This window comes from Emys orbicularis, chromosome 2, assembly GCF_028017835.1.
Source record: "Emys orbicularis isolate rEmyOrb1 chromosome 2, rEmyOrb1.hap1, whole genome shotgun sequence".
NCBI lineage: Eukaryota > Metazoa > Chordata > Testudines > Emydidae > Emys > Emys orbicularis.
This window is the reverse complement of record NC_088684.1, coordinates 290667096-290694065: the sequence shown is the minus strand read 5'-3', so window position 1 is coordinate 290694065 and position 26970 is coordinate 290667096. Positions and strand designations below refer to the sequence as shown.

At 49.6% G+C, this 26970-nt stretch overlaps 1 protein-coding gene across 1 annotated transcript; it reads left to right on the top strand.

Annotated features, from left to right (window-relative positions):
• HHATL (hedgehog acyltransferase like) lies at positions 1-26970 on the top strand. Its single transcript, XM_065399920.1, has 11 exons — positions 1-106; positions 1437-1504; positions 2073-2186; positions 4655-4849; positions 6579-6788; positions 15424-15595; positions 17277-17421; positions 18831-18866; positions 20781-20982; positions 25118-25259; positions 26849-26970. The coding sequence occupies exons 1-11, from the start codon at positions 1-3 to the stop codon at positions 26968-26970; spliced, it is 1512 nt and encodes a 503-aa protein (XP_065255992.1).

Sequence of the window (26970 nt, the reverse complement as noted above, 5' to 3'; positions counted from 1 at the left end):
ATGGGTATTAAAGCAGTGTTACCGAGTTATGAGCTGGGTTTCTACGCTCTGATCTTGACTTGTGCGGTGGTGTACAGTGGAAATGGGATCTTCGACGCATCGAGAGGTAATTTTCCTAATCCAAGCTAGCCAGGTGTGGGTGTGTAAGTGGTAGGTGTATTCCAAACAGGTATTCTTACCATCCAGAATTCAGAAGGAGCCAATTTCCACCCATTTGCAATATCTTTTCCTATGATCATAAGTATAAAGCTCTTGGACTTGATTCTCTGCTGAGAATGACCTTGTGAGTCACTTACACCTGAGCAAAGTAGGTGTGAAATGCTGCCCAATCCGAGTGGAACTGTTCCACGCTCACTGGGCACAGATGTAAACGGCGACATCAGGCGCAACGCAGTGGCGAAGCCCCTATGTCAACATCCTAGACAGGCCGATACATTATCTTCAAGGGCTCTGATCAACAGTAATGCAGCACATCTTTTTATGGGACAACGGCACTGCTGACGGCTGGGTCCCCCTCCCCCTATGAGAGCTCCCAATTCTTCCTATCTACAGCGTATCATCTCATGATGGTTCCTCAAACAGGGCAGGGGCAGGATGTTGGAGAAATCCCTGGTTGGAGGCTCTTTGCTCCTTTCCTCTGGTTTCTTTAGCAGTGCAAACAACCCTCGTGGGGATGATCATTCTGGGTTGAGTCTGAAGCACATTGGTGGGGTGATGCAGGTGACGCTTGGACTGCTGCTGCCTATGATGTATCTGTTTGGAGCATCAACAGGGGGCTTCAGGCTGAGGGTGGTCATGCCAGCCCCCTCCAGCTAACCCCTAAATCCACAGTTAACTGGACGTAGCTATGAGTGAGACGAATACTGCCCCGATGAACCAAGGAGCAATCCAATCAGCTGACTGAGAACCTGCCCCTAAGCCCATTGAAATCAGTGAAGATCTTTCTAATGACTTCAGTGGGCTTTGGATCAGGCCCATAGGTTTCAGAAGAATGGCTCCACTCCCAAATCCCATGGGAGCCGCAGGCGGTCAGCACCTCCCATGATTGGACCCTTATGGGCTGGCTGTAAATCCCATGCCCGGTCACTTTTGAAAACCTCAGCTGCTTTATCTCCCCTCTGTTGCTCTTTCTCCTCCCATCTACCAGAAGGAGGCAACTAAGCCGGGGAAAACCCCTCCCCTGCTTACCCCGATGCTCGTCCCCCGTGCTGACCAATCACAGGGAAGGAGGGCAGCAGCATCACGGCGCAGGCCCTGACTCAGCAACGCCCTGGAGCGCATGCTTCACTGTAAGCAAGTGCAGTGGCTTCAATGGGAGCTGCGCATGTGCTCAAAGTTAAGCACGTGCCTAAGTGCTTGGCGGCCTTGGGCTGTGTACAGAAGACAGTCTCAGCATCAGAGTGGTTTCTCCCCGGGTAACACCTGTTCTTTTGCAGATAATGTGAACAGAAAAGCCTTTCGGCAGGGCATAAAGCCGGGCTGGCATTACTTCGGCAGGAAAATGGTAAGTAACCCAACAGTGGGACACTGGTTGCTTAAAGTACCACCACCGAGGCTGCCAGCTACAAAAAAGAGCCCTGACTTTCCCGCCGCTCGGGTCTCTTTGCACAGTCCACGCTGCATGTCGGAACGACCGTGTCATCAATTAAGAGTTCACTCACTAAGGAATATATTATTTACGCAACACAGCAAGCGTGCCCGGCGTTTACGTGCACCTATAGACACAAGTGATCCCAGCAGAGCCCGTACAGGGTTGATAGAGCTAAGCTAACATGCTTTGAAATCCACAGATGGTAGAAAGGGCATGAAAATAACTTGAACTGTGGGCCTGATCCTGTGAGGTGCCAAGCGCCCTCGACTCCTGTTGAAGTCAATGGAAGTGGAGGGCCTCCAGCACTGAGAAGGAGCAGGCGCTGTATCCGTGCTATCCGTTAGAGAAGGACATTTGGGGGAGCTGAAGGCTGGCGCGGGAGGAGGGTTACTAAGCAGGAAGTCAGCGATTAGGGGGCCTTGGAGCGACTGCAGTAGCCTTTCCGTGGCTTGTCCGTGCTGACGTGGCTCTGTTCTGACAGGACGCAGCTGACTTTGAGTGGGCGATGTGGTTCACCTCGTTCAGGAACATCATCGTCTTTGCCCTTTCGGGGCACATCCTGTTCGCCAAGATCTGCTCCATGGTGGCTCCTCAGGTGAGCAAGGGCCACTGCCCAGACACGGCTTTAAAAGCACCAGGGGCGCGCATGGTATTACAGGGCAAACGCAGATCCCTTTCCTTGCTTAACTGGTGATGGCGTCATTTAAGATTCCAATAAACACTGTTCACAGGGCATATTCCTTGGACAAGGGGACTTTTTTAAAGGGCTGCAAATACCTCATGATCTGACCCGCCCTTGTGGGGCTCAGGGCTTGTTTACCCTCGAAACGCGACAGCGGCACAGCTGCGACGCATTAGCGCTTCAGTGTAGACACTACCTACGCTGATGGGAGGGGTTCTCCTGAGGGGAAGGAGCTAGGGTGACGGAAGAATTCTTCTGTCAACCTAGCACCATCTACACAGGGAATTAGGTCGGCTTAATGACGCCGCTCAGGGGTGTGGATTTTTCACACCCCTCAGTGACGTAGGTACGCTGACCTCATTTTCTAGTTTAGACCAGGCCTAAGACAAAAGAACACAGCTGGGCCACAGAGAATCCACAGTCGCGATGGCATGGTGGGAGCTAAATACTTCGACCTTTGGACAATAGCATAAAAACCATCTGTGTATATTGAGAATTTGACGGGAGAGGGGGCTCCCCCAATGAATGGCCTTCCAAGTGTGTCCCATTAAAAGCCTTTCAGGGCAGGGACTGTCTGTCACTTAGGCACTACCATAAAACTAACTAACAAGTGCTGTGCGTGATCAGGCCAGGAGTGGCTGTGACTGAGAGATGCTGAAGGACTCTTTGGTTCTCGACTTTCCAGACAATGTTGCTTTTTTTCAATCACACTTTTTGGGGATGGTTTTCTACCTTTTTGTCCGTCGTTCATTTAATCAGGGCAGATGCATAAAAGCAGGATCATTGCTCATTATTTATGTAACCCTTCTGCCCCTCTGAGTTGGCAGCAACAAGGGCCGGGTTCAGTATCTAGGGGTTCCGTTTCAATAACGCAATGCAAAACCGGCTCGAGCCCTCACCCAGTGACCTGGGACAATTACATCCCACCCCCCCGGGCGCCTCTAGGAGGCAATACTTCCCCTCTCGCAAGCACAGAGTCTGAGTGTAGCAAAAGCCTTTTAATAAAGGAGGGAAACGATGCGGCATTATGTTGGGGAAACACCACAAACAGGATTCTTAACACAAACCATGAGCAAAAGACCCACCTCCAAGTAAGTTTGGCAGTGTCCTTTTCCCCCCAGGGTCTTAAGTTCAGTCACCCCAAAGTCCAACAACCCAAAAGTCTCTGTCCCTGGTCAGTGCCGCCCCAGATCAAAAGTTTATCTGCAGAGTTTTCCCCCCCCCAGCCTGGGTGGAAATGGGGGGGGGGCACACAGGGTGTTAAGGGATCCTTACATGGTCTGAGGCCGACTGCCCCGCCTTGCCGTGGAGTTCTGCTGCAGCCTTCACCACGAACAGCTTCGCTCTACCAACCGCTCCGCTCCGCTCCTCTCCTCCAGCCATCCCGTGAGCCGCTCCAGCCGTCCCCAGAAACTGCTCCGCTCTGCCAGCCACTCCACCAGCCGTCCCAGGAACCGCTCCAGCTGCCCCCGCAAACTGCTCCGCTCCACTCACTGTTCCATGGGCCGCTCTAACCATCCCGCAAACCGCTCCACTCTGCCAGCTGCTTAGTAATATATCTTCAGCTCATCCTGACTCTGCTTACATTTACTACAGCTGCTTGTGTGTGTGTGTGTGTGGGGGGGGGGAACATTTCATTAAAATTGTTTTCCTTTCCTAAAAAGTGTCATAAAAAATCCACAAATCTGAGACCTCCTGGCTCAGTTATTGCAACTCAAAGAGGAGGGACGGTCCAGTGGTTAGCGTACTAGCCTGCGACTCAGGAGACCTTGGACAAGTCAATTAGGGCCAAATTTTTTAAGGTGTTTTGGTGCCTAACTCCTGTTGATTGCAACACAGGTTAGGTATCTAAATACCTTTACAATCTGGGCTTTCGTCTCGCTGTGGCTCCGTTCCCCACCTGGGAAGTGGGGATAACAGCACTTCCCTACCTCACTGGGGTGCTGTGGGGATAAAGACATTAAAGATTGTGAGGTGCCGGGGTGATGGGAGGCAGATAAGTACCTGAAAGAGAAATTTATTGGTTGAAATCCTGGCCCCACTGAAGTCAGTGTGAGTGTCACTGCTGATGTCAGTGAGGCTAAGATGGCACCCATCTAGGAATGGATGATCAGCTGGATAATCAGCTGAACACGAGCTCCCAGGGTGACGTAGTTCTAAGAGGACTAATGTGAACAAGGAGAGGGGCAGAAAACTCCCCTGTGTTGGCTGAATGTAAAAACAAAAACAAAAAAAGGACGACATACACTGATCTGCTCTAGTGTAAATAAAACTGTTCCTGCTCCCCCTGTATCTGTCTGGCACCCTGTATCTGTTGCCCGTGGGCGCTGGGTGTTAGACTCCCCAAGGGGCAGCCTGAGGCACGTTCTCTTTTCTCACAGCACAGATCTGTGGTTTACATGCTCTACGGGATGTTGGCCGTGCTGGGCACCATGGGACGCGCCTACCTGATGATTGTCCTCTCTCACTGTGTGGTGCTCTACACCGTCGCGCTGGCTAAGCAGAGGTGGTTGTGCTTTGCAGCCGGGCTTTGCAGCCTGGCCTCTTTCAGGCTGGAACCTTTCAGCATGTGGCAGGTACGTGCGTAGCCGGTTTCTTTCCAGCGCACAGCTCTGTTTTGTTCCCAGTGCCGGGGTCGTGCCCTGGCCACGCACCGGTGTATTTGGACCTATGATTTGATAGCTCATGTCAAACTGAAACATTTGAGGAAGAGCCACATGTATGGAGGCACATCCTTAATGGTTAGAGCAGGAACCAGGCCTCTGGGGTTCTATTCCTGGTCCTGCCACTGATGTGCTAGGGGCCTCAGGCCAGGGGCGGCTCAGACTGCCTTCGGCGGCTTGCCTGCGGGAGGTCCCCAGTCCCGCGGCTCCGGCGTACCCGCCGCCGAATTGCCGCCGAACCCAAGGGACCAGCGGACCTCCCGCAGGCAAGCCACCAAAGGCTGCCTGACTGCCGCCCTCGCAGAGACCGGCAGGGCGCCCCAGGCATGCGCTTGGAGCACTGGTGCCTGGAGCCGCCGCTGCCTTAGGCAGGTCACTTAGCCTGTCTGTGCCTCAACATCCCCAGAGATTATAATTGTTTCAATTTAGCAATGCACTTAGGCACTTGAGCAGTCCCATTGAAGTAGTGATAGCCCCAGTGCAGGCTTGGTGCATAGGGTTCTGGACTGGGGGGGGGGGGGTGACTTTGAGTGCATCATTTCCCCTCCCCGTGCCTCAGTTTCTCCATCTTTTAAAACAGCATTGGATGCATTGGTAAAGTGCTTCCGGATCTCTGGCTGAAAAGCTCTAAGGAAGAGCTGGATATTATTATTAAATTACTGGTAGGCATATTCTTTAACTAGCTTGCTGACTCGGGACCAGTAATACTTCTCTGCCTTACAGGGGTATTAGTCCTGCCTACCCACAGTCCATCAGGGCTTGATTTTCAGAGGCGCTGAGCACCCGCAATTCCCGTTAGAGAAAATAGAAGCTCTGGGCTCTCAGCACTTCTGCACATCAAGCCATTTCCCGTAGCCCGTTTTGCAGACGTAAAGGTGATAGTCCGAGTTTCCTTGGCCCAGTCCCACCACTGGTCATTACTTTCTGTCAATCTAAACGCCCCTTTGGAATTTCGCAGCTGCCATTTTCCATTCACGCCATTTGTATAGACCGGCTAGTGGTCCCATTCCACCCCAGAGGTGGCTGCAGCTCAGCGCTGGGTGAAGTCATCCCTGTGTGTGATATTCTAGAAGGGTGACATTCACACCTGTTCCAAAGACCAGCACAAAACCTACACACCACTTCAGTGCTCTAGTGAGCTCTTAGGTGCACCATCGGCCTTGTGCTAAACTCCTGCACGATGGTGAATTTCAGCTTAAAGTTTTGGTGATCCTTCTGGTTGTAAGAGCCAGACCATTCAAGCTAGAAATAAGGGGCAGTTTTTTCAATAGTGAGGGTAATTGACTACTGGAACAACTTACCTAGGGAGGTGATGGGTTCTCCATCCCTTCAAGTCTTTCCATCAAGACTGGGTGTCTCTTCAAAAGATACGCTATAGCTCCAATGGAAATTATAGGCTTGGTGCAGAAATTAGTGTGTGAGGTTCAAGGGCTCATGTTATGCGGGAGGTTAGACTAGATAATCATAATGGTGCTTTTCTGGTCTTAAAACCTATGCAGCTAGGCTCTCAGAAAGTAAGGCGCCATTCATAGAAAAACATATCTGAAGCCAGACTCGGTCGTAGGAGATAACCACTGCAGGCAGTTGCACAGAAGAAGACCTTTTCAGCTATATGACATAGTAACTATTCTTTTTTGTTTAGAATGGATTTGTAACAAGAACTTTTGATCTTCAAGATATTCTGTTTTATGGAGGAAGCGGCTTTACCATCATGCGCTGCATGAGCTTTGCGCTGGAGAACTCCGAGAGGAAGGAAGGGATTTACTCCATCATTGACCTGCTGAAATATAATTTCTACCTCCCGTTTTTTTTCTTCGGACCCATCATGACCTTTGATCAATTCCACTCTCAGGTACTAGCCTTGTGGTTTTCCTCCTTACACCTTACGGGGCAGATTTTAAAAGGGACCCTCAGCCCAGTCTCCCACTTCGAACCTGTAGTTTTACTCCCACAAATAATTGCTGGCACAGTCGGTTTCATTTAGACATACGCTTACCTGATTTGAGGGCACAAGTCAGGTAGCTAGACACAGTGCTTAATTTAGCATAGAAGATCAGGGTTGGAAGAGACCTCAGGAGGTTATCTAGTCCAACCCCCTGCTTAAAGCAAGACAAAAAAGTTGCCGGGGCTCAAGCAATTTTTTGTACATTCTGATGCGGCAAGCTCCAGAGGTGCTGGAGCTATGAACTGCCAAGCCCAGAGGTGCCAGGGCTCAGCCCTGGCAAAAATTAAGCCGGGGCTAAACATCAAGGTGACGACGTCAGTTGCACCTGCAATTAGATGATGGAACAAAATTCTGATGCAAAACAAGAAGCTGTTTCTAAAAATCAGCGCCACTGGGTCAGGTTATCAGCTGAGCTGTTTCTACCGACAGTAGGTGAAGAAGTGTGCTGTGGTGGTGAAGTCATTGGAGTCGGATCTTGGTTCAATTCCTGGGTTTGCCACTAACTCACTGTGCAACTTCGGACTTAATTTCTCTGTGTCTGTTTCCCATCTTCAAAATGGGGATGATAATTCTTCTTTACTTCCTAGGGGTGTTGCAAGAATAAATTCATTGTTTGTGAGGAGTTGAGGTACTATGGGGGCCAGATGACAACCTAGATGACAGACAGAAGTTGCACCTGCAAAGTACTCAGCGGTGTGCAGATAGTTAGCTGCCCCTACAAATTCCCATTTGTACATGCAGTTATCCCCATGTGCACATGCTCACACATTCTGCAGCTGCCACGTGGGCCCCAATGTGGACTAGATACATTATATGTTTGCGTCCCTCTGTGTGCCACATCTTTGTGTCTGTCCGTCCTCCTACAATACTGCCCTCTACTGGATGGAACATCAGACCTGCTTAGGCAGGCTAAGACATGTGATCACGTCGCCCTCTAGGTGCTGTAGCTGACAGACACTACGAGCCTTCATACAAGAGAGAATTTCAGTCTAGAGAGACACGGTGGGGGAGGTAATATCTTTTATTGGACCAACTTTTGTTGGTGAGAGAGACAAGCTTTCGAGCTACACAGAGCTAAATTTTATATAGGCCTGGTTTTCAGAGGTGCTGAGTGCCCGTAGCCTCACTGAAGTCAATGGGAGATGTAGATATTCTAAGGCTCAGAAAAATCAAGCCATTTATCTATATATAAATAAATAAAAAAAGGACAAAAGAATTTTTATACTGGGAAGTGGCTTGGCAACTAAATATACGGGTTCCTCCTGCTCCTTCTATCATACTCCTGTGTCTGTATATACGTACACGTGTGTACCTATATATACACCAACGCACATACATAAGTTACATGTTGGTACAACACAGAACTTATGTTTGCAAGGAGAACTTCCAAATGTATGCAGTCATCCAGTCATTGGCTGATACTCAACTGTCTGTTCAAAAAGGAGAAACAGAACCCACAACTCAGTAGGACACCAAATAAGGTGGAAATGTTAAGCCTTGGAACAAGCGTATGCTGTTTCCTTTTGCCTTTTTTTGGGTCTTGAAACCTGAAAGAGATGATGAACTCCCAGTGCGGGAACCCAGCTGACATCTGTGTAGCGTGTGATATTTAAATACAAAGCAACATAGCAGCACTGTGCTCATTTTCACCCTCCACATCACAATTTTGCTTTTAAAATTATTCAAAATCTAAATATTAGCAAGGCAACAAAATGACACGCCAGGTCTTTTGTCCCCATTTCTCCCCCAAAAAGGTTAGGAAAAAATCCACTCACAAACACAGCCAAGAATGCTAGCAGATCATGTAATATTAATCAGCCCCCTATAATTTTCTTTTAAAGGAACACGGTCAACTGGAGGTCTAAAATTCAGGATCTGAACCCAGAAACACTCTATAAAACCTAACGCAAATAGAAATCTTTTAATTAATTCAAAACAATTTCAGTGAAAACGTGGGGCTGGTAAATGCGTCCCTGCAGGGATGGAAACTCAAAGGTGGCAGCATTGGTACTGAGGCAGAAGAACTAGCAAGTGAAACCGACTAGTGTATCCTCATTGCCCAAGTGAAGTGAAGTGAAGTGAAGTACATACCATAAAACAGAAGAAATGGCTAAACAAACTCTTCCCTTTTATCACCTTGTATTGGTATTAGCAATGCAGGCAAAAATGGCTTTTGCATCTTGACAGTGTCTCTTTAGTTTTGAAGACTAAACCAGAATGCTGATCTTGCAGATTCATCATGGCACTGCATAATGACGACATGGCCACTGGACTTGTGTGTGTAGGCCATGTTGTTTACAGACAGCCTTATGCTTCATCATGTAACTGTGGCCAAATCCCAGCCACCTAGCTGTTTTCTCAGTTTGCACCCCCTCCTATGAAGTGCTGAGTGCCCTGGTAACATAATTAGGTGTTGCAGCTCACTCTAGAGGGCGACCCAACATCGAGGAGAACAGCCTGATGTTGCTGCCAGCTAACGGAGCTATATTTTGTTGCCAATGGTAGAGATCTGTGTTTTGATGCGTAAGGTTCTGGGTTCAAACCCTGCTGATGAGAGGTTTCGTTGCACCCTCATCTGCTAATAAAGTCAATAGGAATTGAGGATTCTCAGCTTGCATCTTAGGGCTGGGCATTATCTGTCTCCAATAAGTGACACACAGTGCAGTAAATAACTTCTCCAAGTTAATTCTAGTGTTCCTCCCAAAGCGTATGCTCCACCCACCTGACCTCTACGGTCCGTTCTTTCTCACCTGCACGCAAAGCAGACATGATACCAACAGGCCAACCTCAGACATCCACTAATTACTGTCCCTGGGGAACTCCCAGTCAAACGCCATTTGCAACCTGCACAGCTGCTGCCACATCAGTTCTCCTGTGCAAGATTGAAAATGTGATATGATGTGACATCAACACAGGGGACCACATCCTGCGCTGGTTTTCACGGGGGTAAATCCAGAATTGGCTGACTGATCCCAGTGGAATTACTCCATCTGTGCAGTGGTGTCACTGAGAAGTTGGCCCGCGATTCCATGTCAGGCTGGAATTAAGCCTTTTAATTATTCAGTGCCACCAAACCGCGTGACCCGTATGTTTTTAGATTCAGCCCACACCCACGCTGGCCTATGTCAATGCCTTTTTGTTTCATCCCCTGCAGACTGGTTCCCAGGCTCAAAACCCCAAAGGAACCATTAAGATCATCTAGTCCGACCTCCTGCGTAGCAAAAGGCATAGAATTTCACCCAGTGCTTCCTGCACTAAGTCCAACAGCTCCCTTTTATTTACAGAGGAAGTGGCCCTTCACCCCGGATCGAGTGTTCAGATCTACCTCTCTCCGGAGCAGCCTCCTCTGAGTTCATGTTGCTTCTCCCCAAGGCCCCTCTCCAGTGGTATTGCCTTTAAAAACAACCAAAAAAGGAGGGATTATTAGAGAAAATAAAGGGAAATTCACAAGCAAGCCAAACATAAAGCAGGAGATAAACACAGCTGCACTAGCACATGACTGCAGAAGACATAGCTAGTTAGATCCTGTGTATTTCTAATAAGCAAGGTCAGCGTATCTTCCACAGACTCTCTAGCTGCACCTGCAAGACCTCGATGCTAAATGGACATGCAACAGATTCTTCTGCCCTTATCCTTAGAAGGCTGCTGAAAATCTGGCCCTGAGGGTCCTTATTACATTTTGAACTTGCTGTGGCAAGTTACACACTTCATTACAGCGTTGATGATCGCAGGTCGTTGAGGGCAATTTTGGGGAGGCAATGTGAGCTCATGGTTGGAGCCGGGAATGGAGACAGGACTCCGGGGCTCACTTCTGGCCAGGAGCAGCCCCAGCTGCTTTGCCGGCCAAGGTGAAAACTTTTTTGGCACCCCTACTCCCCACCCCCTTGCAGCGGCAGAGAAAAACAAAAACAAAACACAGCTGGCCAGTCAGAGGGGAGGGGGGAAAAAGACAAGTGGTATAGCTGTTCGGCACCCGTCCTGCTTGCCCATCCTTAGAACCAGCCCTGCTCCTGACTCTGCCCCTAACTGGCTCTGTGACTTCTGAAGAGTCACTTAGCCTCTCTGGTTCTCAGTTTATCCACCTGTAAATTGGGTGAATTGGTCATACCAATTAACTCAGGCCTGGTCTACACTGGAAAATTAGGTCAGCAGAACTGCGTCGCTCAGGGGTGTGAAAAATACACACCCTGAGGGGTGTAGTTAAGCCAACCTAAGTCCCTGTGTAGACAGAGCTAGGTCAATGGACGAATGCTTCCGTCGACCTAGCTATGGCTCTCAGGGAGGTGGATTACCTACTCCTGTGGGAGAATACCTCCCTTTGGCAAAGTCTGTCCTGTCTACACTGAAGTACTACAGCGGCGCAGCTGTGCTGCTATAGCATTGTAAGTGTAGACAAGCCCTCGGCCTAGATAGTCTAACGGCCCCTTTGAGCCTTTACATCTAGGGACTTTCAGGGATGCTCTGAGGCGGAATTGACTAATGTTTAGAAAGTGCGTTGACTGCAATGGACGTTTCCCTGAACAAAAACTGAGTAAGGGCCTCAGGACCTGACCCGTTAATACATCAGCAACTTGCATCTCTGAAATCCTCCCATCTGCCCACCCCACCTCATTATCCAAACTTGGGCCAGGCTTTGATGTGCATTGTTGCATTGAACGGTCCATTGAGATGCCACACCTCCCCAGCTCCATTCGGATGAATGAGATTGCATTGGGCAATATTCAGGGCCTTGCTTGCCCACAGAAACAAAGCCTGCTTTTCGACAGCCCCGGCAAACTCTGCTATAGGCCCTGATGCTGTAAAAGCTGCCAAGGCCTGACCTCATCGCAACTTGTCAGAGCTGAACTTTCCTCTCCCTTATGACCTACTGCGCAACACTTCCCCTCCAGGCAATACCAAGCCCACCAGAATCTCCCAGACGACACATTTTGATGATGCTTAAAACACAAGACATCTCCTCCCACCTCAGCCGCCATTTCCCCTTTCAGAAATGGTGGACTGCACAATGGCGCCATCTATGGGATGGAGGACCCTGAAATATTGTTGGTACAGTGCCTTCTTAATAACAAATAATAATAATAATAGTAACAGTTGCATAATACCCAAAGATGGGATGGGTGCATCAGAAAAATCAAAGAAAGACTCGGTCCCTTCCCCCAAAGAGCTCACAGGGTAAAGATGTGTGTACAGTAGGGGTTTTTAATTTCCCATGGGTGTTATCACTGGTACACCCGCACCAGTGGTAGGATTGTGCGTTACTATGTGTCTGTACAGCGCCTAGCACAATGGGACTCTGACCCTGTTTGGGGTCTCTAGGTGCTACTGTAGTACACATGAATAATAACATCAATAGCAGTAGCAACTGTGAGAGCTCAGTGTAGACAAGATTTTAGAAGATCTGGTATTTTTACCACCATTTTAACTAAACCTGCTGAATGCCGGCTTAATTAATACAGTGCTGAAAACAAGGTCAGCTGCAGGAAACCTGTCTAAATTAGGGCTGCAACCAGTCCTGATGCTGGCTCAGCTGGACGGTGGAACCAGTGACATTTCCCAATGGAAAACAGGCTTTAGGGCTGACTCAGTGGGACTGTTCATGGGAGTAAATGCTAGTCAGCATAAGAGCATCAGCAGCTAGAGCGTCTCAAATGAAAGATCACCAGAATTTTTTAACCCCGGGCAAAACAATGCATTTCCGATTCCCACCCCCCCACCCCAGCCTCATTTTCAGAAACAGCTGAGCCATTTGAGCTGAAACTTTCCGAAAATCATTCTGCCTGAGGCAGACGCCCAGTGTGGCACATTTCAGCCCAAAGCCAGTGAAAACAGGGTCTTTATCACAGAAAGCACTGGGCAACCTGAATCACAGGCACTGCTACCACCTCCACACCGATCATCTACTTAAAGGGCTTATATGGTCACAATTACCATTACCACTGCTGGCCTCACACTCTTTAATGCACTGCCGCAGCACCCCTGAGAGGCAGGGCAGGGCTACGATCCCCATTGTATAGAGGGGAAACTGAGGCACGGAGCGGCTAAGTGAGTTGTCCAAGGTCAGACTGGAAGTTTGTGGTGGCTCAGGGAATCAACCCCAGTCTGCTACCTCCCACACTCGAGTCCTAACCACTGCACCATCCTTCCTGTCCGCTAGGCTCTGCACTGCCCCTGAGTGCAACTAGAAGGCAGCTGACCTTCAACCCGTGGTGGGATGAATCACCTGGAAGGATGTTGTGTGCGGTATCCATGGGAACACTGAGTCAGGAGTTCCATCCATCCCCACGCCCAGCCCGGGACACTGCGTAGGGATGGCTTTGGAAATAGAGAGCTGAGCGGAGGCCCTTGTGATCCACTGAAGCCCCTTGCACTACGTCACAGATGTTTCCTCTTAGACCTCAATGTTCCAGAACCCGTTGTTAGAGGGGAGAAATGACAGCTGCCTGGGATAACTGGCCAGTAACAGCTGATCCCCACCGGATTAACCTCCGGTGGCTTCTCTGCTCCTATGTTTGGAAGCCTCTTCATTTCCTGACATAAGGGCTGCTTGCAGGCCGATATCAAAGGCTGTGTGAGAGTAACACACACAAGCGATGCTGGCCAATGCTTTAATCCTTGGAAAACATCTGTTTCTGTCGATTGGGCTATTACAGCCGCCGCCAAAGTGCTTTCCGATAACTCCCACCCCGTGGGGAATGAAGAAATCATAGTGAATATAAGCGGATTTCTTATTCAGCAGCAATTTTACGGCGCTGTTGAGAGCCAAGGCTGTCAATCTCCCCAGCATAATCCTAAATGCTTGCTAGGAACATTATTATATTCCGATATTCAAGGGAGGCTGCAGGTACTGGGAGGAACAGCAGTGACTGTTACTGCAAAGCACACCAGTGAGCCCCCGAAATCAGAGAGGGAAAAGAGCAGTCCCAACTGATGCAGGATTCTCCCCTGCTCTGGATTCCTGAGAGCCTTGGCCAGTGTGGTGACGGGGCTTTCAGCCCTTCCCTTCCTTTATTGCAACACTTGCTGTCAGGGAACATGCACACGGTGCAATGGCCATTCTAAAAAGCCCACTGAAGTAGGGATCAGAGTGAAGTCGCTCTGCCCCATCAGGAGGACCAGCTGGGATTGTGTTTGCCAGAGAACTTGATGCACACAAGTATCAGGGGGTAGCCGTGTTAGTCTGTATCCGCAAAAACAACGAGGCGTCCGGTGGCATCTTAAAGACTAACAGATTTATTTGGGCATAAGCTTTCGTGGGTAAAAAACCCCACTTCTTCAGATGCGTGGAGTGAAAATTACAGATACAGGCATAAATATACTGACACGTGAAGAGAAGGGAGTTACCTTACAAGTGGAGAACCAGTGGTGACAAGGCCAGTTCGATCAGGGTGGATGTGGTCCACTCCCAATAATTGATGAGGAGGTGTCAATACCAAGAGAGGGGAAATGGCTTTTGTAGTGAGCCAGCCACTCCCAGGCCCTATTCAAGCCCAAATTAATGGTGTTAAGTTTGCAAATGAATTGTAGCTCTGCAGTTTTATCAACCATTCTTAAAACTACAATACCAACCTGGGGAAGTGGGGAAACAGATTGACAGAGCGAGACAGGTACCCAGAAGTCACCTACTACAGGACAGGCCCAAGAAGGAAAATAACAGAACACCACTGGCCGTCACCTACAGCCCCCAGCTAAAACCTCTCCAGCACATTATCAATGATCCAGGGCCGCCCAGAGGATTCAGGGGGCCTGGGGCAAGGCAATTTTGGGGGCCCCTTCCATAAAAAAAAAGTTGCAATACTATAGAATACTATATTTTCATTGGGGCCCCGGCAGGGCCCAGGGCCTGGGGCAAATTGCCCCACTTGCCCCTCCCTCTGGGCGGCCCTGCAACGATCTACAACCTATCCTGGAAAATGATCCCTCACTCTCATAGATCTTGGGAGACAGGCCAGTCCTCGCTTACAGACAGCCCCCCCAACCTGAAGCAAATACTCACCAGCAACTACACACCACACCACAGAAACACTAACCCAGGAACCAATTCCTGTAACAAACCCCGTTGCCAACTCTGTCCCCATATCTACTCTAGCAACACCATCATAGGACCCAACCACATCAGCCACACCATCAGAGGCTCGTTCACCTGCACATCTACTAATGTTATATATGCCATCATGTGCCAGCATTGCCCCTCTGCCACATACATTGGCCAAACCGGACAGTCCCTACATAAAAGCATAAATGGACACAAATCAGACATCAGGAATGGTAACATACAAAAGCCAGTAGGAGAATACTTCAACCTCCCTGGACATTAGATAACAGATTTAAAAGTAGCCATCCTGCAACAAAAAACTTCAAAAACAGACTTCAAAAAAAAACTGCAGAGCTACAAAACCTCAGTGTAGCCAAGGCTTCAGGCAGGCCAGGGAAATTCTACTAGAGATGACCAAAGGTGGCTGTTTTACTCTCAGTTCATTCTCTGGGTGGCATAGCAAATGCGTCCCTTTCAATTCAGCCCTTCCCATGCTCGTCTTCCCAACAGGTAAGCACCAGTGAGCTGAGACGCAAAGACAATGAGATGTGGAACATTCGCGTCCACGCTTTGCTCCACCTGGGGGCGATCGTCGCGGTGGATGTGTTTTTCCATTTCTTCTACATCTTGACCCTTCCTGCGGACGTGAAGTTCGTGACTCGGCTCTCAGACTGGGCTTTAGGTGAGTGACGCAGAGAACCACCTTTCATTCCTGTCCCTTAGCCGCTTGGGCATTGGCAGTCTCTGATTTTAGCAGGTTTAGGAACTTCTCGAGTCTGAAATGTTAACTAATATTTTTATTCAGGTGCCTGGATAATGTAATGTAATAAGGGAAGATAAATCAAGGCCAAAATGGTTAACCGTGGGTGCTTGAAGTTGGGCAACTAAATCATTATTTAGGCAGCTGAAGTAAAAAGGCCTGGTATGCAGAAGTGTTGAGCACTCAGCAGCTCCCATTGATCTCAGTGGGAATCGTGGGAGCTCAGCACCTCTGAAAATCAGCCTCAAGGTGTCTCAAGTGGGGCACCCGGTAACCCAGAATTAGTGGCTAGAGTTCTAAGACAACAAGAGACACTGTCAAAGTATCTACTTTCATGTTCAACAACAGCTTCCCCACTGTTTATCATGACTCTGTATTCGCGGGACCAGAGTCTGAGATTCTGATCTCAGCCACACCAGCGTGAGCACATGAGGCCACCAGAGGGTAAAACGCAGAGGACTTCAGTGGAATGGCTCCACATCTGCACTGATGTAACCGGGAGCCTACTATGCGTGTGTGTGGACACAGGCAGAGGCGTCACAGGAGACAGAGCCTTGAATCAAGAGCCACGGGCAACAACCAGATCAAGAGAAATCTTGCCGCTGTCTGAGCCTGGTTCATTTCAGGCGGAAGGTATACTTGCCATGGTCCTTTCTGAGACCAGAATGTGCCCATAGCTCAGCCTCTGAACTTATGGGAAGGTTTGAGAATGGAATAAAAACAAACTTTGATTTGTTTTAAAGTGTGACGCCTGAGTTAACCGCGGATACCAGTGCTGAGACGGCTGGCATATGCTACTATAGCCATTCTCCTCGATGGATCACATGCAGGAACTGAATTCAGGAGTTTTAGATCTAAAAGCACAAACCTCTACTGCTTGAGTTAAAAAGACCAGATCTGCTAGCTCAGAGGAAGCAGCAGTCCTAAGCCTATTATTATTATTATTATTTATGTATTATGGCACTGCCTAGGAACCCCAGTCACAGACCAGGACCCCATAGGTGCCATACAGATTCACAACAAAAATACAGTCCCTTCCCAAAAGAGCTCACAATCCAAGTTACTTCTATATGAGGTCCGGACCCCAGAGGAAAACGGAGCCCCCTTGTGTTAACCAGAGCGGGTTAAATGTGTATTTTGTCAGAATATGCAGTTGCATCTAGATGAAAATGCTTTGTGAAATCGGGTCAGTTTCACCGGAATTTTGGTTTGGAAGAAAACCAGAGGGGGAAAAAGTTCTGACACTATGAAAACGTCCCATTTTGACATGTTCCAAATGAAACGTTTCAACTTTTTTGGTTTGAACCCACTTTTCATTTCAATTTTTTTTATTCTGTAGGGTATCATAATAGAAAATAAAAAGGGCAATCTTGAAACACAATGTTTCAAATGACGCAAAACGATTTTTGTTCTGACTTTTCCTTCCCAGAGAATTTCAAAAACTCTGGGGTCTGTTCTTATTAAGAATGAAGCCAGATTTTGAAATCACAAAATCCTTCGCCGAACGGAACTTTTGTCTGCTGCACAGTTAGATCATGCTGCTGTTTGCCTGCCTCTCACTGGGCTGTTCTCTTTATTCCCTTTGTTGATGCGCACCATACAGCCGGCCTGGCCTACTCTAACTTGGTGTATGACTGGGTGAAAGCTGCGGTGATGTTTGGAATTATCAACACCATTGCTAGGTTGGATCACTTGGACCCGCCGCAGCCCCCAAAATGCATCACCATGCTCTACGTCTTTGCAGAAACGTGAGTGCATCTAAAATGTTAATGGACTCAGGCAGCAGGAGACTGATCCAGTCAGTCCAAAGGAAATATACTGAGAAGGAACACAGCTTTGTCATTTCTCTCTCCTTGCAACCAGTTGGTCAAATAGTCCCAAGATCTTATCGGATAAGGTTGCAAAGGAAGGGAGAATGATCATATGCTACATACTAGTTAGATAGATGTGGCCATGGTCCCAGATCCTCAGCTGGTGTCAACAGTCATTACTCTGCTCAAGTCTATGGAGTTAGACTGTTTTACACCAGCTGAGGATCTGGCCCATTATCCCTGCCTACTGGTACCAGAATGGCGTAAGCACATAGGATGGAGAGAAATTTTTTAGCGTGGTCCAGGGGGATGTAAGCAGGAGTAATGGGATGGACGGAAGAGAAGGGACATGTAGGCTGAATATCAGGGAGAACTTCCCGACAAGGAGATGTATTATCGTGTGGAACAGTCTCCAAAGGGAGGAGGTGGAAGTCCCATTACTTATGACATTTTTAAAACTAGACACTAGGCAATGCAGGAAACGGTCCTTCTCCGAGAGGTACATTCAGTCAGTGAACTACAAAATCTTTCCCACCTCCAGCTTCAATGGTGGATCCGTCAGGACTCCGTTGGATTGTTCCCAACTATCCATAGTGTTACAGTGATGTGAGAGGAGAATTACCACCTTTTTCTGGCCCACTTCTGCTAAAAATGTAGCTTACATCACTATTTATATCACTGAAGTCAATGGCCCGGAGACGGCTCTGGAAGAGGCATCTGCTTATGCCCAGGTCCCAGTGTGTCCCATTGACTTCTGTGGCGTTTGCATAGGAATAACTCCAAAATCAGATGCTTTGGTGAAACAGACAGTTAAAGTTAACACTGGTATTCTGCGCCTGGCAGACAAACTGGTTAATCAGGAGTAAGTTCAATGGTGTTACACCAGTGAAAAATAGGTGCAAATGAGAGCAGACGTCTTTGAATGACTATGTAATATAGTGATAGGTTTCAGAGTAGCAGCCGTGTTAGTCTGTATCCGCAAAAAGAACAGGAGTACTTGTGGCACCTTAGAGACTAACAAATTTATTAGAGCATAAGCTTTCGTGGGCTACAACCCACTTCTTCGGATGCATATAGAGTGAAACATTTTCACTCTATATGCATCCGAAGAAGTGGGTTGTAGCCCACGAAAGCTTATGCTCTAATAAATTTGTTAGTCTCTAAGGTGCCTTTCACTCTATATGCATCCGAAGAAGTGGGTTGTAGCCCACGAAAGCTTATGCTCTAATAAATTTGTTAGTCTCTAAGGTGCCACAAGTACTCCTGTTCTTTTTATGTAATATAGTGCAATTGTTACCACTTCCCATTTTAACATTTTTCTCTCGTTTTGCCTGTTTGTATTTTAGGCACTTTGACAGAGGGATTAATGACTGGCTATGCAAGTAAGTCTCCTTAGGAGATCTGTCATCTCCACTGGGGTTTGGGACCTTCTCTTCCATGGTATGACTGACTCCCTGAATGGCAATGTAACAGGAAGGATGTTAAGCATTATTCACTGTGGTCACAGAGAACCCTAAAGCATCTCAGTTCTCATCTCTTTGCTGATCAGCTCCCTAAGCTGTGATCCAGCCAGTCTGTTTTTTAAAAAAGGGCTGGACCAACTGGTTTGGAGACAATAAGAACCAGCCCGAACCACCACCCAGAACTCGACTCAAACCATTTTGCTGAACAATTCTATCCCGGTTCCCCTCCAATCCGATTCTCTCTCGCTCCGCCGAATCCAGCCCCCCAAAATCTTTGGTGACCTCGTTCTGACCATATCCCATGGCTTATGCTGCATCCACATCTTCCTCAGCCTTTCAACTGTTTTCAGTAACAATAACATGCTAGTGACTGTGCGAGGAGAGTGTCAGGTGGTCTGTGATTAAATGTTTGTGCACCATAGAACCTGGTAAATGGTTCATACATGGCAAGGTGGTAGGGTTGCAAACTTTGTAATATTTAAAAACTGGATACTCCAGCAGGAGTGCCGGAACCTTCCCCACCCTGCATCTTCCCCCTGAGGCCCCACTCCAGCCCCGCCTCGTCCCTCTCAAGATCCCGCCAACATTCACTCCTCTTCCTCCCTCCTCCATTGCTTATTGCTATTCCCCTCTCTCCCCTGCCGAGGTTGGGAGGGACTCATCTGTGGAGCTGGGGCTGGGAGCTGCAGCCGCCCAACGCAGATAGGAGGCAGCCCCGGCTGAGTAGGGACTGGCGCGGGTAATGACCCGGCACCTCCCCACCACCCCCGTCCACAGTAACTGGAGTTTGTGTGTCCAGTCAGTAGATCTGACTGGACACTATCAGATCCTCTTTTCAAGCCACCTTTCCGGTAAAAAACTGGGCACGTGGTCCCCCTAGGAAGAGGTGTCACAATAAGTATATATCATAAAACCCATAACCTTGCGGGAGAAGAGCGAGAGGGGCCGTGTAGTGGCTTGTATTATGGTGATACGGTACATGCTCATTGCTGGAGGTTTCCCAGACATCATCCTTCCAGCCCCCCAAGTAACACTGCCCCGGCCCTGCCTGCTGCAGAATCTCATCCCCAGGCCAAACCCCCGTGAAAAGTCTTGGGGTTTCCTACTGGCTCTCCTCCCAGTTGCCCCGCAGTAGGGTGTAACCCTCGCAGTGCCAGACAGCAGCCATCCCCAGCCCCCCGCCATTCACTCCCCAGCAGATGTAACTCTTTCATTGCCAGGGGACCCCTACAAATTCTTCCTCCTCTCGTACAATCGCCAGGAGATAAAACGCCTGCAGAAGACAGTCCTGGAGTAACTTGGTTGGAAGCCAACGCTCTCCATAGGGTAACAAGGGGGGCAATTCTCTGTTTAAGCTGCAGAGCTGCTGCTCTAGCCCAGGGGCTGGAGTAACAACAACAACTAGCTCTTACACAGCACTTTCCATCCATGGCTCCCAAAGAGGGCCAGGATCACCATCCCCATTTTACAGATGGGAAAACTGAGGCAGAGAGGGGTGAAAAGATTTGCCCAAGGCAAAAGCACCAACTTTTAGTTTTTCCCAGCGGTGCTCCACCCCTTGCCCCAAGGCCCCTCTCCCACTCCACCTCCACCCTCATTCCGCCGCTACCTGGTCCCACTCTGCCCCCTCCCCAAGGACCCTGCCCACCTACTGCTTGCTGCTCTCCACCCTTCTCCAAGTCCCTCCCTGGGCCGCCAAACACCTATGGCTATTTTTTTCCCGTGGGTTCTCCGGAGCACCCATGGAGTCGGCACCTGTAGCCCAAGGCCATCCAGCAGACCAGTGGCTGAACCAGGAATACACTAAACAATACCGATCCTATTGACCCCTAGGTACGTGTACGATCACCTCGGGGAGAACCACGACGATGTTGTGAAGGAGCTTCGGGCCACCATCTGCACCTTCGCTGTCACCACCCTGTGGCTGGGCCCCTGCGAGATCGTTTACATCTGGTCTGTCTGCAACTGCTTCGGACTCAACTTCGAGCTCTGGGTGCAGAAGCTTTTCCAGATGGAGCCCTTTGGCAGCATGGAGGTAAGAAACTCAACGGCAACCTGCCGTCAGGTGGGGCGGATCATCTGGTTTGGGGCGACAGATCGATAAGAACATGTGCGACTTCAGTGGAGCTGCACCAGTTTACACCCAGGGGCCCAAAACGCTGGCTTCATACAGCATTTTAGATTTCCGATCAAATGGGGAGCCGTAACTGAGGAACCTCAACACTGTCGCACTCCCTGGCAGTCTGCCACAGAACTGCAGTTGTCCCTGCCTCGGTTTCCCTTAGTTTGTTCAGGGATGGAACCTATATCCATCAGTCTGCGTTTGTAACTCCAGTCCTCTGGCTGGGTTACTTGTGTCTCTCCCCTTTTAGGGCTGAAAGGAGTCTGGCCCCACCCAAAGTCCTTCCCGTCTCTTTAGTGGACCTTCTCTCAGTAGTCCCAGGAGTTTGGGCTTTTGGCCTCTCTTCTTATCCCTTCTTTTGGGGCTGCCCCCTTTACAGGTGTCTTCCCTTCTTTCTTCAACAGGGCAGGAATAAAGTAAGTTAAAGCAGGAACACAGAGGCAAAGTCGTGTATTTCTGTTACTGTTGCCATCCCTGGTCAGGGTTCTCAGCAGTCTCTGCTCCATGCGGGGAGGATCCAGGGCTGCCCTCTCCTCTAGGTCCAGCCCAGGGACCCTGGGTGATGCGGTCGGGGACTTGTTTACATAAATCTTCTACTGCTTCCCTGGGCTGCTTCCTACCTCAGGGCCTTGACGGTTCCTCCTGCCTGATAATCTTTTCAGATCCCTTCTGGCAGAGAACTGGTTTTCCTGGGCAGCTTCCTCCTGTCTGACCCCATGGAACCCCTGCCCTGGGGCTCTCTGGATCTCCAGCCCCCCTGTTCTGGCTGGGCTGCAGCCTTTGATCCCCCCCCGGCCGTAGCTGGCCCATAGGTGCAGCTGGGGAGGTGATCACTCCCTTTTTTAACTCTTTGTGATATGTCTACATGAGTGTCCCATCCTGGGGTCAACAGAGTCAGGCTCGCACTACGGTGCTAAAAACAGCTGTGTAAATGCTGTGTCTCAGGCTAGAGCTCAGAGTCTGACACCCACCCCCTCCGTAGGCTTCAGAGCCCAAGCCACAATGTCTACACAGCTGATTTTAGCACAGTAGTGCCAGCTTGAGGCTGTTGACCCGGGCTAGGCGTCTCGCTGCCATGAGCTGTGTAGACGTAGCCTTAGTGTCCGTTCTGTCTTAGAGACTATACACCGCATCAAAGGAACATTCCCCATCTTTGGTTGGGAAGGGGTGACAGCCCCATCCCTCCCACCTAAAGCCTTTTGGATGCTTCAGATTACCCTCATTTTGGTTTAGGAAGGCTGGTAGATCTGAAGGGATCACCTCTAGGGCAGAGAGGGCAGCTTAGTCTCCATGGCCATAGAATCCATGGCCCTTCTGCTGGGATTACCAACAAGGGCTCTGAATGGCAGCCTTTGTGCTCCAAGTCCTTCACGTTCACGAGCAGCAACATGCACACGCAAAATCCAAATTCCCTCCCCCCAGAGCCTGATCCAAAGCCCACCTGAGCTCCTGGGTGCTTCAGGGGAGATTGATTTCAGCCAGAGAACTGGAGCTTCCCCTAGGGGAAAATGGAGAGGCCATCGAGGGACCCAGAACTACTACCCGTGAAGCACCCACAGCGACTCAGGTGGAAGTAAAGTTAATGCCAACCAGAAACAAAACATTTCATGTGTCCACATGGAATTTTTCCAGAACGTTTTTTCATTCTGCATTTTTTTTTTTTTTTGACATTTCAACTTTTTATCCCGATTTGGGATGAAAACAAACATTGAAATACTGGAATTTCCCACAGGTCTGAAATGCCATTTTTCGATCCGTTCTAAAGACCAGTGACCCCCATCTAAATCTGGGAGCTAGTGGCCGGTAGGAGGATGCTGCCAGGAAAGATGCAAGAAATTACACCAGGGAAACATTTCTGTTGTTTTTTACCAACCCTAAACCATCGGACCTGACAACGACGCCCTTCAAAGAAACACTTCAGAGCTAACCATCCCCTTGCTTCTTCAAATTGAACTTGTAACCAGATTATAGCACACAAAGCCAGAGAAATCTTATTGCCCAAGGCACCACAATTCTCAGCTCCAAGGGTCCTGGGATTTCTAGTTCTCTTTGAAGATTGTTATAAAAACCACTTCCCGTCTCCAGTCAATGCAGCGGCACTGAGGATTATGTGCAAGTGATGATCACATTCTGCCGTTGTCACAGGGCTTTAGATTTTTTTAAATCTTAACGGCCTCCAGCTAGTGCTAATGACAATCATGACAAAGGATCGTGCCCATAGCATTGTGCCTCAAGGCAGCCTGCTATTACTAAGGTGCACAGGAGGGGCAAAAAAAAAAACCTCCCATCATCTAGTATGCACTTCGCAAACGTTGGTCCATTCCCTTGTCTACCTGAGCGGAACTCAGTGCAGGACCAGAGAAGTTTGAACAACCCTTGTGCTCCCCCAGGGCTGGGTTCCCTGGGCGCTACTAGAGCCTAAATGCTGCTGCATTCTACACATGGCTGCCCACGGCCCTCAGGAAACCATTCCAGCAACTGGAGATCAGCCACATGTAGCAACATCCCAGCCATGCCCCCTCCCCCAGGCCAGGCCCCCTCTCTGGAGGCCAGGAGGGGTGGTGGCCTGTCCCACCGAAGGAATCGCAGAACAATGCAGCTATAGTATGGAGTGAACCTGGACTGTCTGCCTGCCTGATGACGGGAGATGCTGAATTCTTCCATTCCCATCAGCCTCCCTGTCCTGATGAGCCTACAGTCTCACTCAGGCAAGACAAATGAACCCAGCACAAGACCCAGGGGTATAATCTGGGCCAGGGCGGGTGTGGGGGGTCACTGAAGTGGGGAGGGTTTGCTTGGCAAGGTGGCTATGAGAGGTAGAGAGAGCACCCAGGCCCAGGCCACCACACGAGAGGAAGGAGAGAGGGGCAAAGGCAGCAGTGAGGCAGGGGGAAGAGCATAGGAAAAATGAGAGTGGCCACGTCAGCCGTGGGCACGAGCCAGCGTGAAGCACAATGACGTTTACTTAGGGTCTCTGCTCTCTAGGCCAGACTCCGCTGCCCCGGCTCTGTTGACTTCCACTCTGAACTGTGCCCTCCAGGGGCGCGCGCCATCCCGTCCGGAGCACCAAACGCCATTGCAGGCTGGTGCTCGCGGAATGGAAGGTGGTGGCCTCGGGCTGGCTCAGCTCACGCGTTAGCCTGATGGCCCCACGCTACCGTCCATTAGCGAGGGGGATCCTCACTCTGCTGTGGGCACCTCACACAGAGCCGATCTTTGTGGGCAGCAGCCCCAGTCCCAGGTAGGGTTGCCAATTTTGGTTGGACGTATTCCTGGAGATTTAATCACATGACATCATCTTTAATCCAAGATTAATAAATTAAATAAATAAATTAATGGAGATATTCTGTCTCCTAGAACTGGAAAGGACCTCAAAAGGTCATCAAGTCCAGCCCCCTGCCTTTACTAGGAGGACCAAGTACTGATTTTGCCCTAGATCCCTAAGTAGCCCCCTCAAGGATTGAACTCATAACCCTGGGTTTAGCAGGCCAATGCTCAAACCACTGAGCCATCCGTTCCCCCCCGGAAGCTTTAATTCCTGGAGACTCCAGGCCAATCCTGGAGGGTTGGCAACCCTAGTCCCAGGAGTGCCTCCCGGAAGGTGCTGTGTTCCCAGCTCCCATAGACTTCACAGCTCAACACTTCACAGGATTGGGAGCGGGAGTGTCAAATGGAGGGAGACAACGAATAGGCCAGAGAGCGGAGCGAACAGACTAGACAGGAAGGATGGTTCAGGTGGTTTGTACCTGGGTTCGATTCCCTGCTCTACCAAAGATTCCCTGTATGATCTTGGGCCCATTGAATTCAGTCAGAGTGAGGCTCTAGTCTCTCCACACCTCAGTTCCCCATCTGTATAATGGGGGTAATAGCACGATTGTACCTCCCAGGGATGCTCTGAGGATAAAGATGGTGTGGTGTTCAGATACCACCGTCGTGGAACCGGAGGTAGAAAGATGGGCTTTTGGAGAACACAGCTAACAAAAATCCCACTCCCCTTAGCAGGCAGCACTGTCCCCTTACGCTCCTGTCCCTTTGTTTCGCTGGGCAGGCCAACATGTCAGAGCCGATGTCTCGGCGGATTAGAGGGATCTTCGGGGCTGCAAACTTCTGGGCCATTGTCCTCTACAACGTCCTTGCCCTCAACAGCCTGGACTTCACGCTGCTGGTTGCCAAGAGAATCCTCCTGACAGGTAAAGGCCTTCTGTTCCCCCAGGGATGGGCAAACCCTTTTTCTTTGCGTACAGGAGTCACTACACCAAACTCAAACCAACGACCCCACCCAGCCTGGCACCCCTGACTTAATGGCAGGAGCGTTTGTGGTTAGCTTATATGCTCCTTGGGACAGGGACCATCATTTTTTTGGCTGTGTTTGTACAGGGCCTAGCACAGTGCGGCCCTGTCCATGGTTTAGACCTGTCGATGCAATTGCAACGGAAATAATAATAACAGATTTATTTCCCCGCTGCTTCCTTCTTCCATTACAGCCGCTATTCCCATGTGGAGCTGAGATTGTCAGACACACGCTCTCCTCACCAGCCTTGTATTTCTAATAGCTTCTTAGGCAGCTGTATTGGATCCCTTCTGTTATTAAATCCCATTTATTCTCCCATCCCCTAATAACTTACCCTGACTGTGTCTTTCTCACCGAGAGGTGGCAGCAGCGTGTTGAAACAGCCTGGGCTATAAGTGGCTGACTGAGTGGTGCCCAGTCCCCTTCCGGGCTCCCCCACGGGACTGACCGGGGCTCAGGAGGGGGATAATGTGTGACCTGGGGGGTTCAGAACGACAGAAGTTCCTGACGGCTGAGTTCATTGTCGGAGCTAGTCATGTTACTCATTCAGAAGTCCTGTTTTAACAGGTACAGAGCCTAGATCTCTCTTTCTCTGCTATGGAAATTGTTGTGGCTTCTAACACTGCCAGACGCCTGCCCAGTGGAATTACGGCCCTGTACTTGAAGCTGCTTATCCTCTCTATTATTGATATTCTAAACGAGGGCCTGTGAATGAACTCTCCTGTTATCTAGGACAGAGAGATGGATAGTTGGGGTGGGATCTCCAGAGAGCAGTTCCAGGCCCCGTGTTTATAGAGGGACCGGATGTGAAGATACATTGCATGGGGCTGGCTAAGAGCGAGTCTACACTACCACACTACATCGGCACAGCTGCACCGCTGTAGCGCGTCTAGTGAAGACACATGTGCCTATGGGAGAGAGCGCTCTCCCATCGGCATAATTACACTCCACCTCAATGAGAGGCGGAAGCTATGTTGGTGGGGAACGTGTCCCACCAATATAGCGCGGTGTGGACAGAGCTTTAAGTTGATGTACCTTACGGCGCTCAGGGAGGGTGGCTTTTTCACACCCCTGAGCGCCCTAACTTACATCAACTTACACGGTTGTGCAGACAAGCCCTAAGTCGGACGAAGGAGTCCATCTGAGCTTGGGGAGCTGAGAAAGTCTTTCCACGGGATTCAAAGCTGGGAGGGCCTCACGGTTTATAGAAGACCCTGCTACTTTGGCAGATCTGGACCTACCCCTGGAGAACTCCACCCCAGTGGATGAGGGCAGATGGGGTCAGATCCAAAGTCAATGGAAAGACTGCCATGGATCGCTGTGGGCTGTGGCTCATGCACAGACACAGTTCCCCGTGTTTATCACCTCTCAGGACCTGCCCCACACCAAGCAAGGATGCTGAGTTGCATTCAGACTCGGTTTGGAGAAGAACCTCACCCTTTTCATTAGCACCCAAGCCAAGCTGACTTCTGTCCCTCTGACTCGCAGGTTTCCCACTGAGCACCTTGTCCATCTGGTTCATCACCTACTGCGGAGTGCAGCTGATCAAGGAGAGGGAGCGCCTCCTGGCAATAGAAGAGGAGAAACGAGACAAAGAAAAGGCAGCGTAG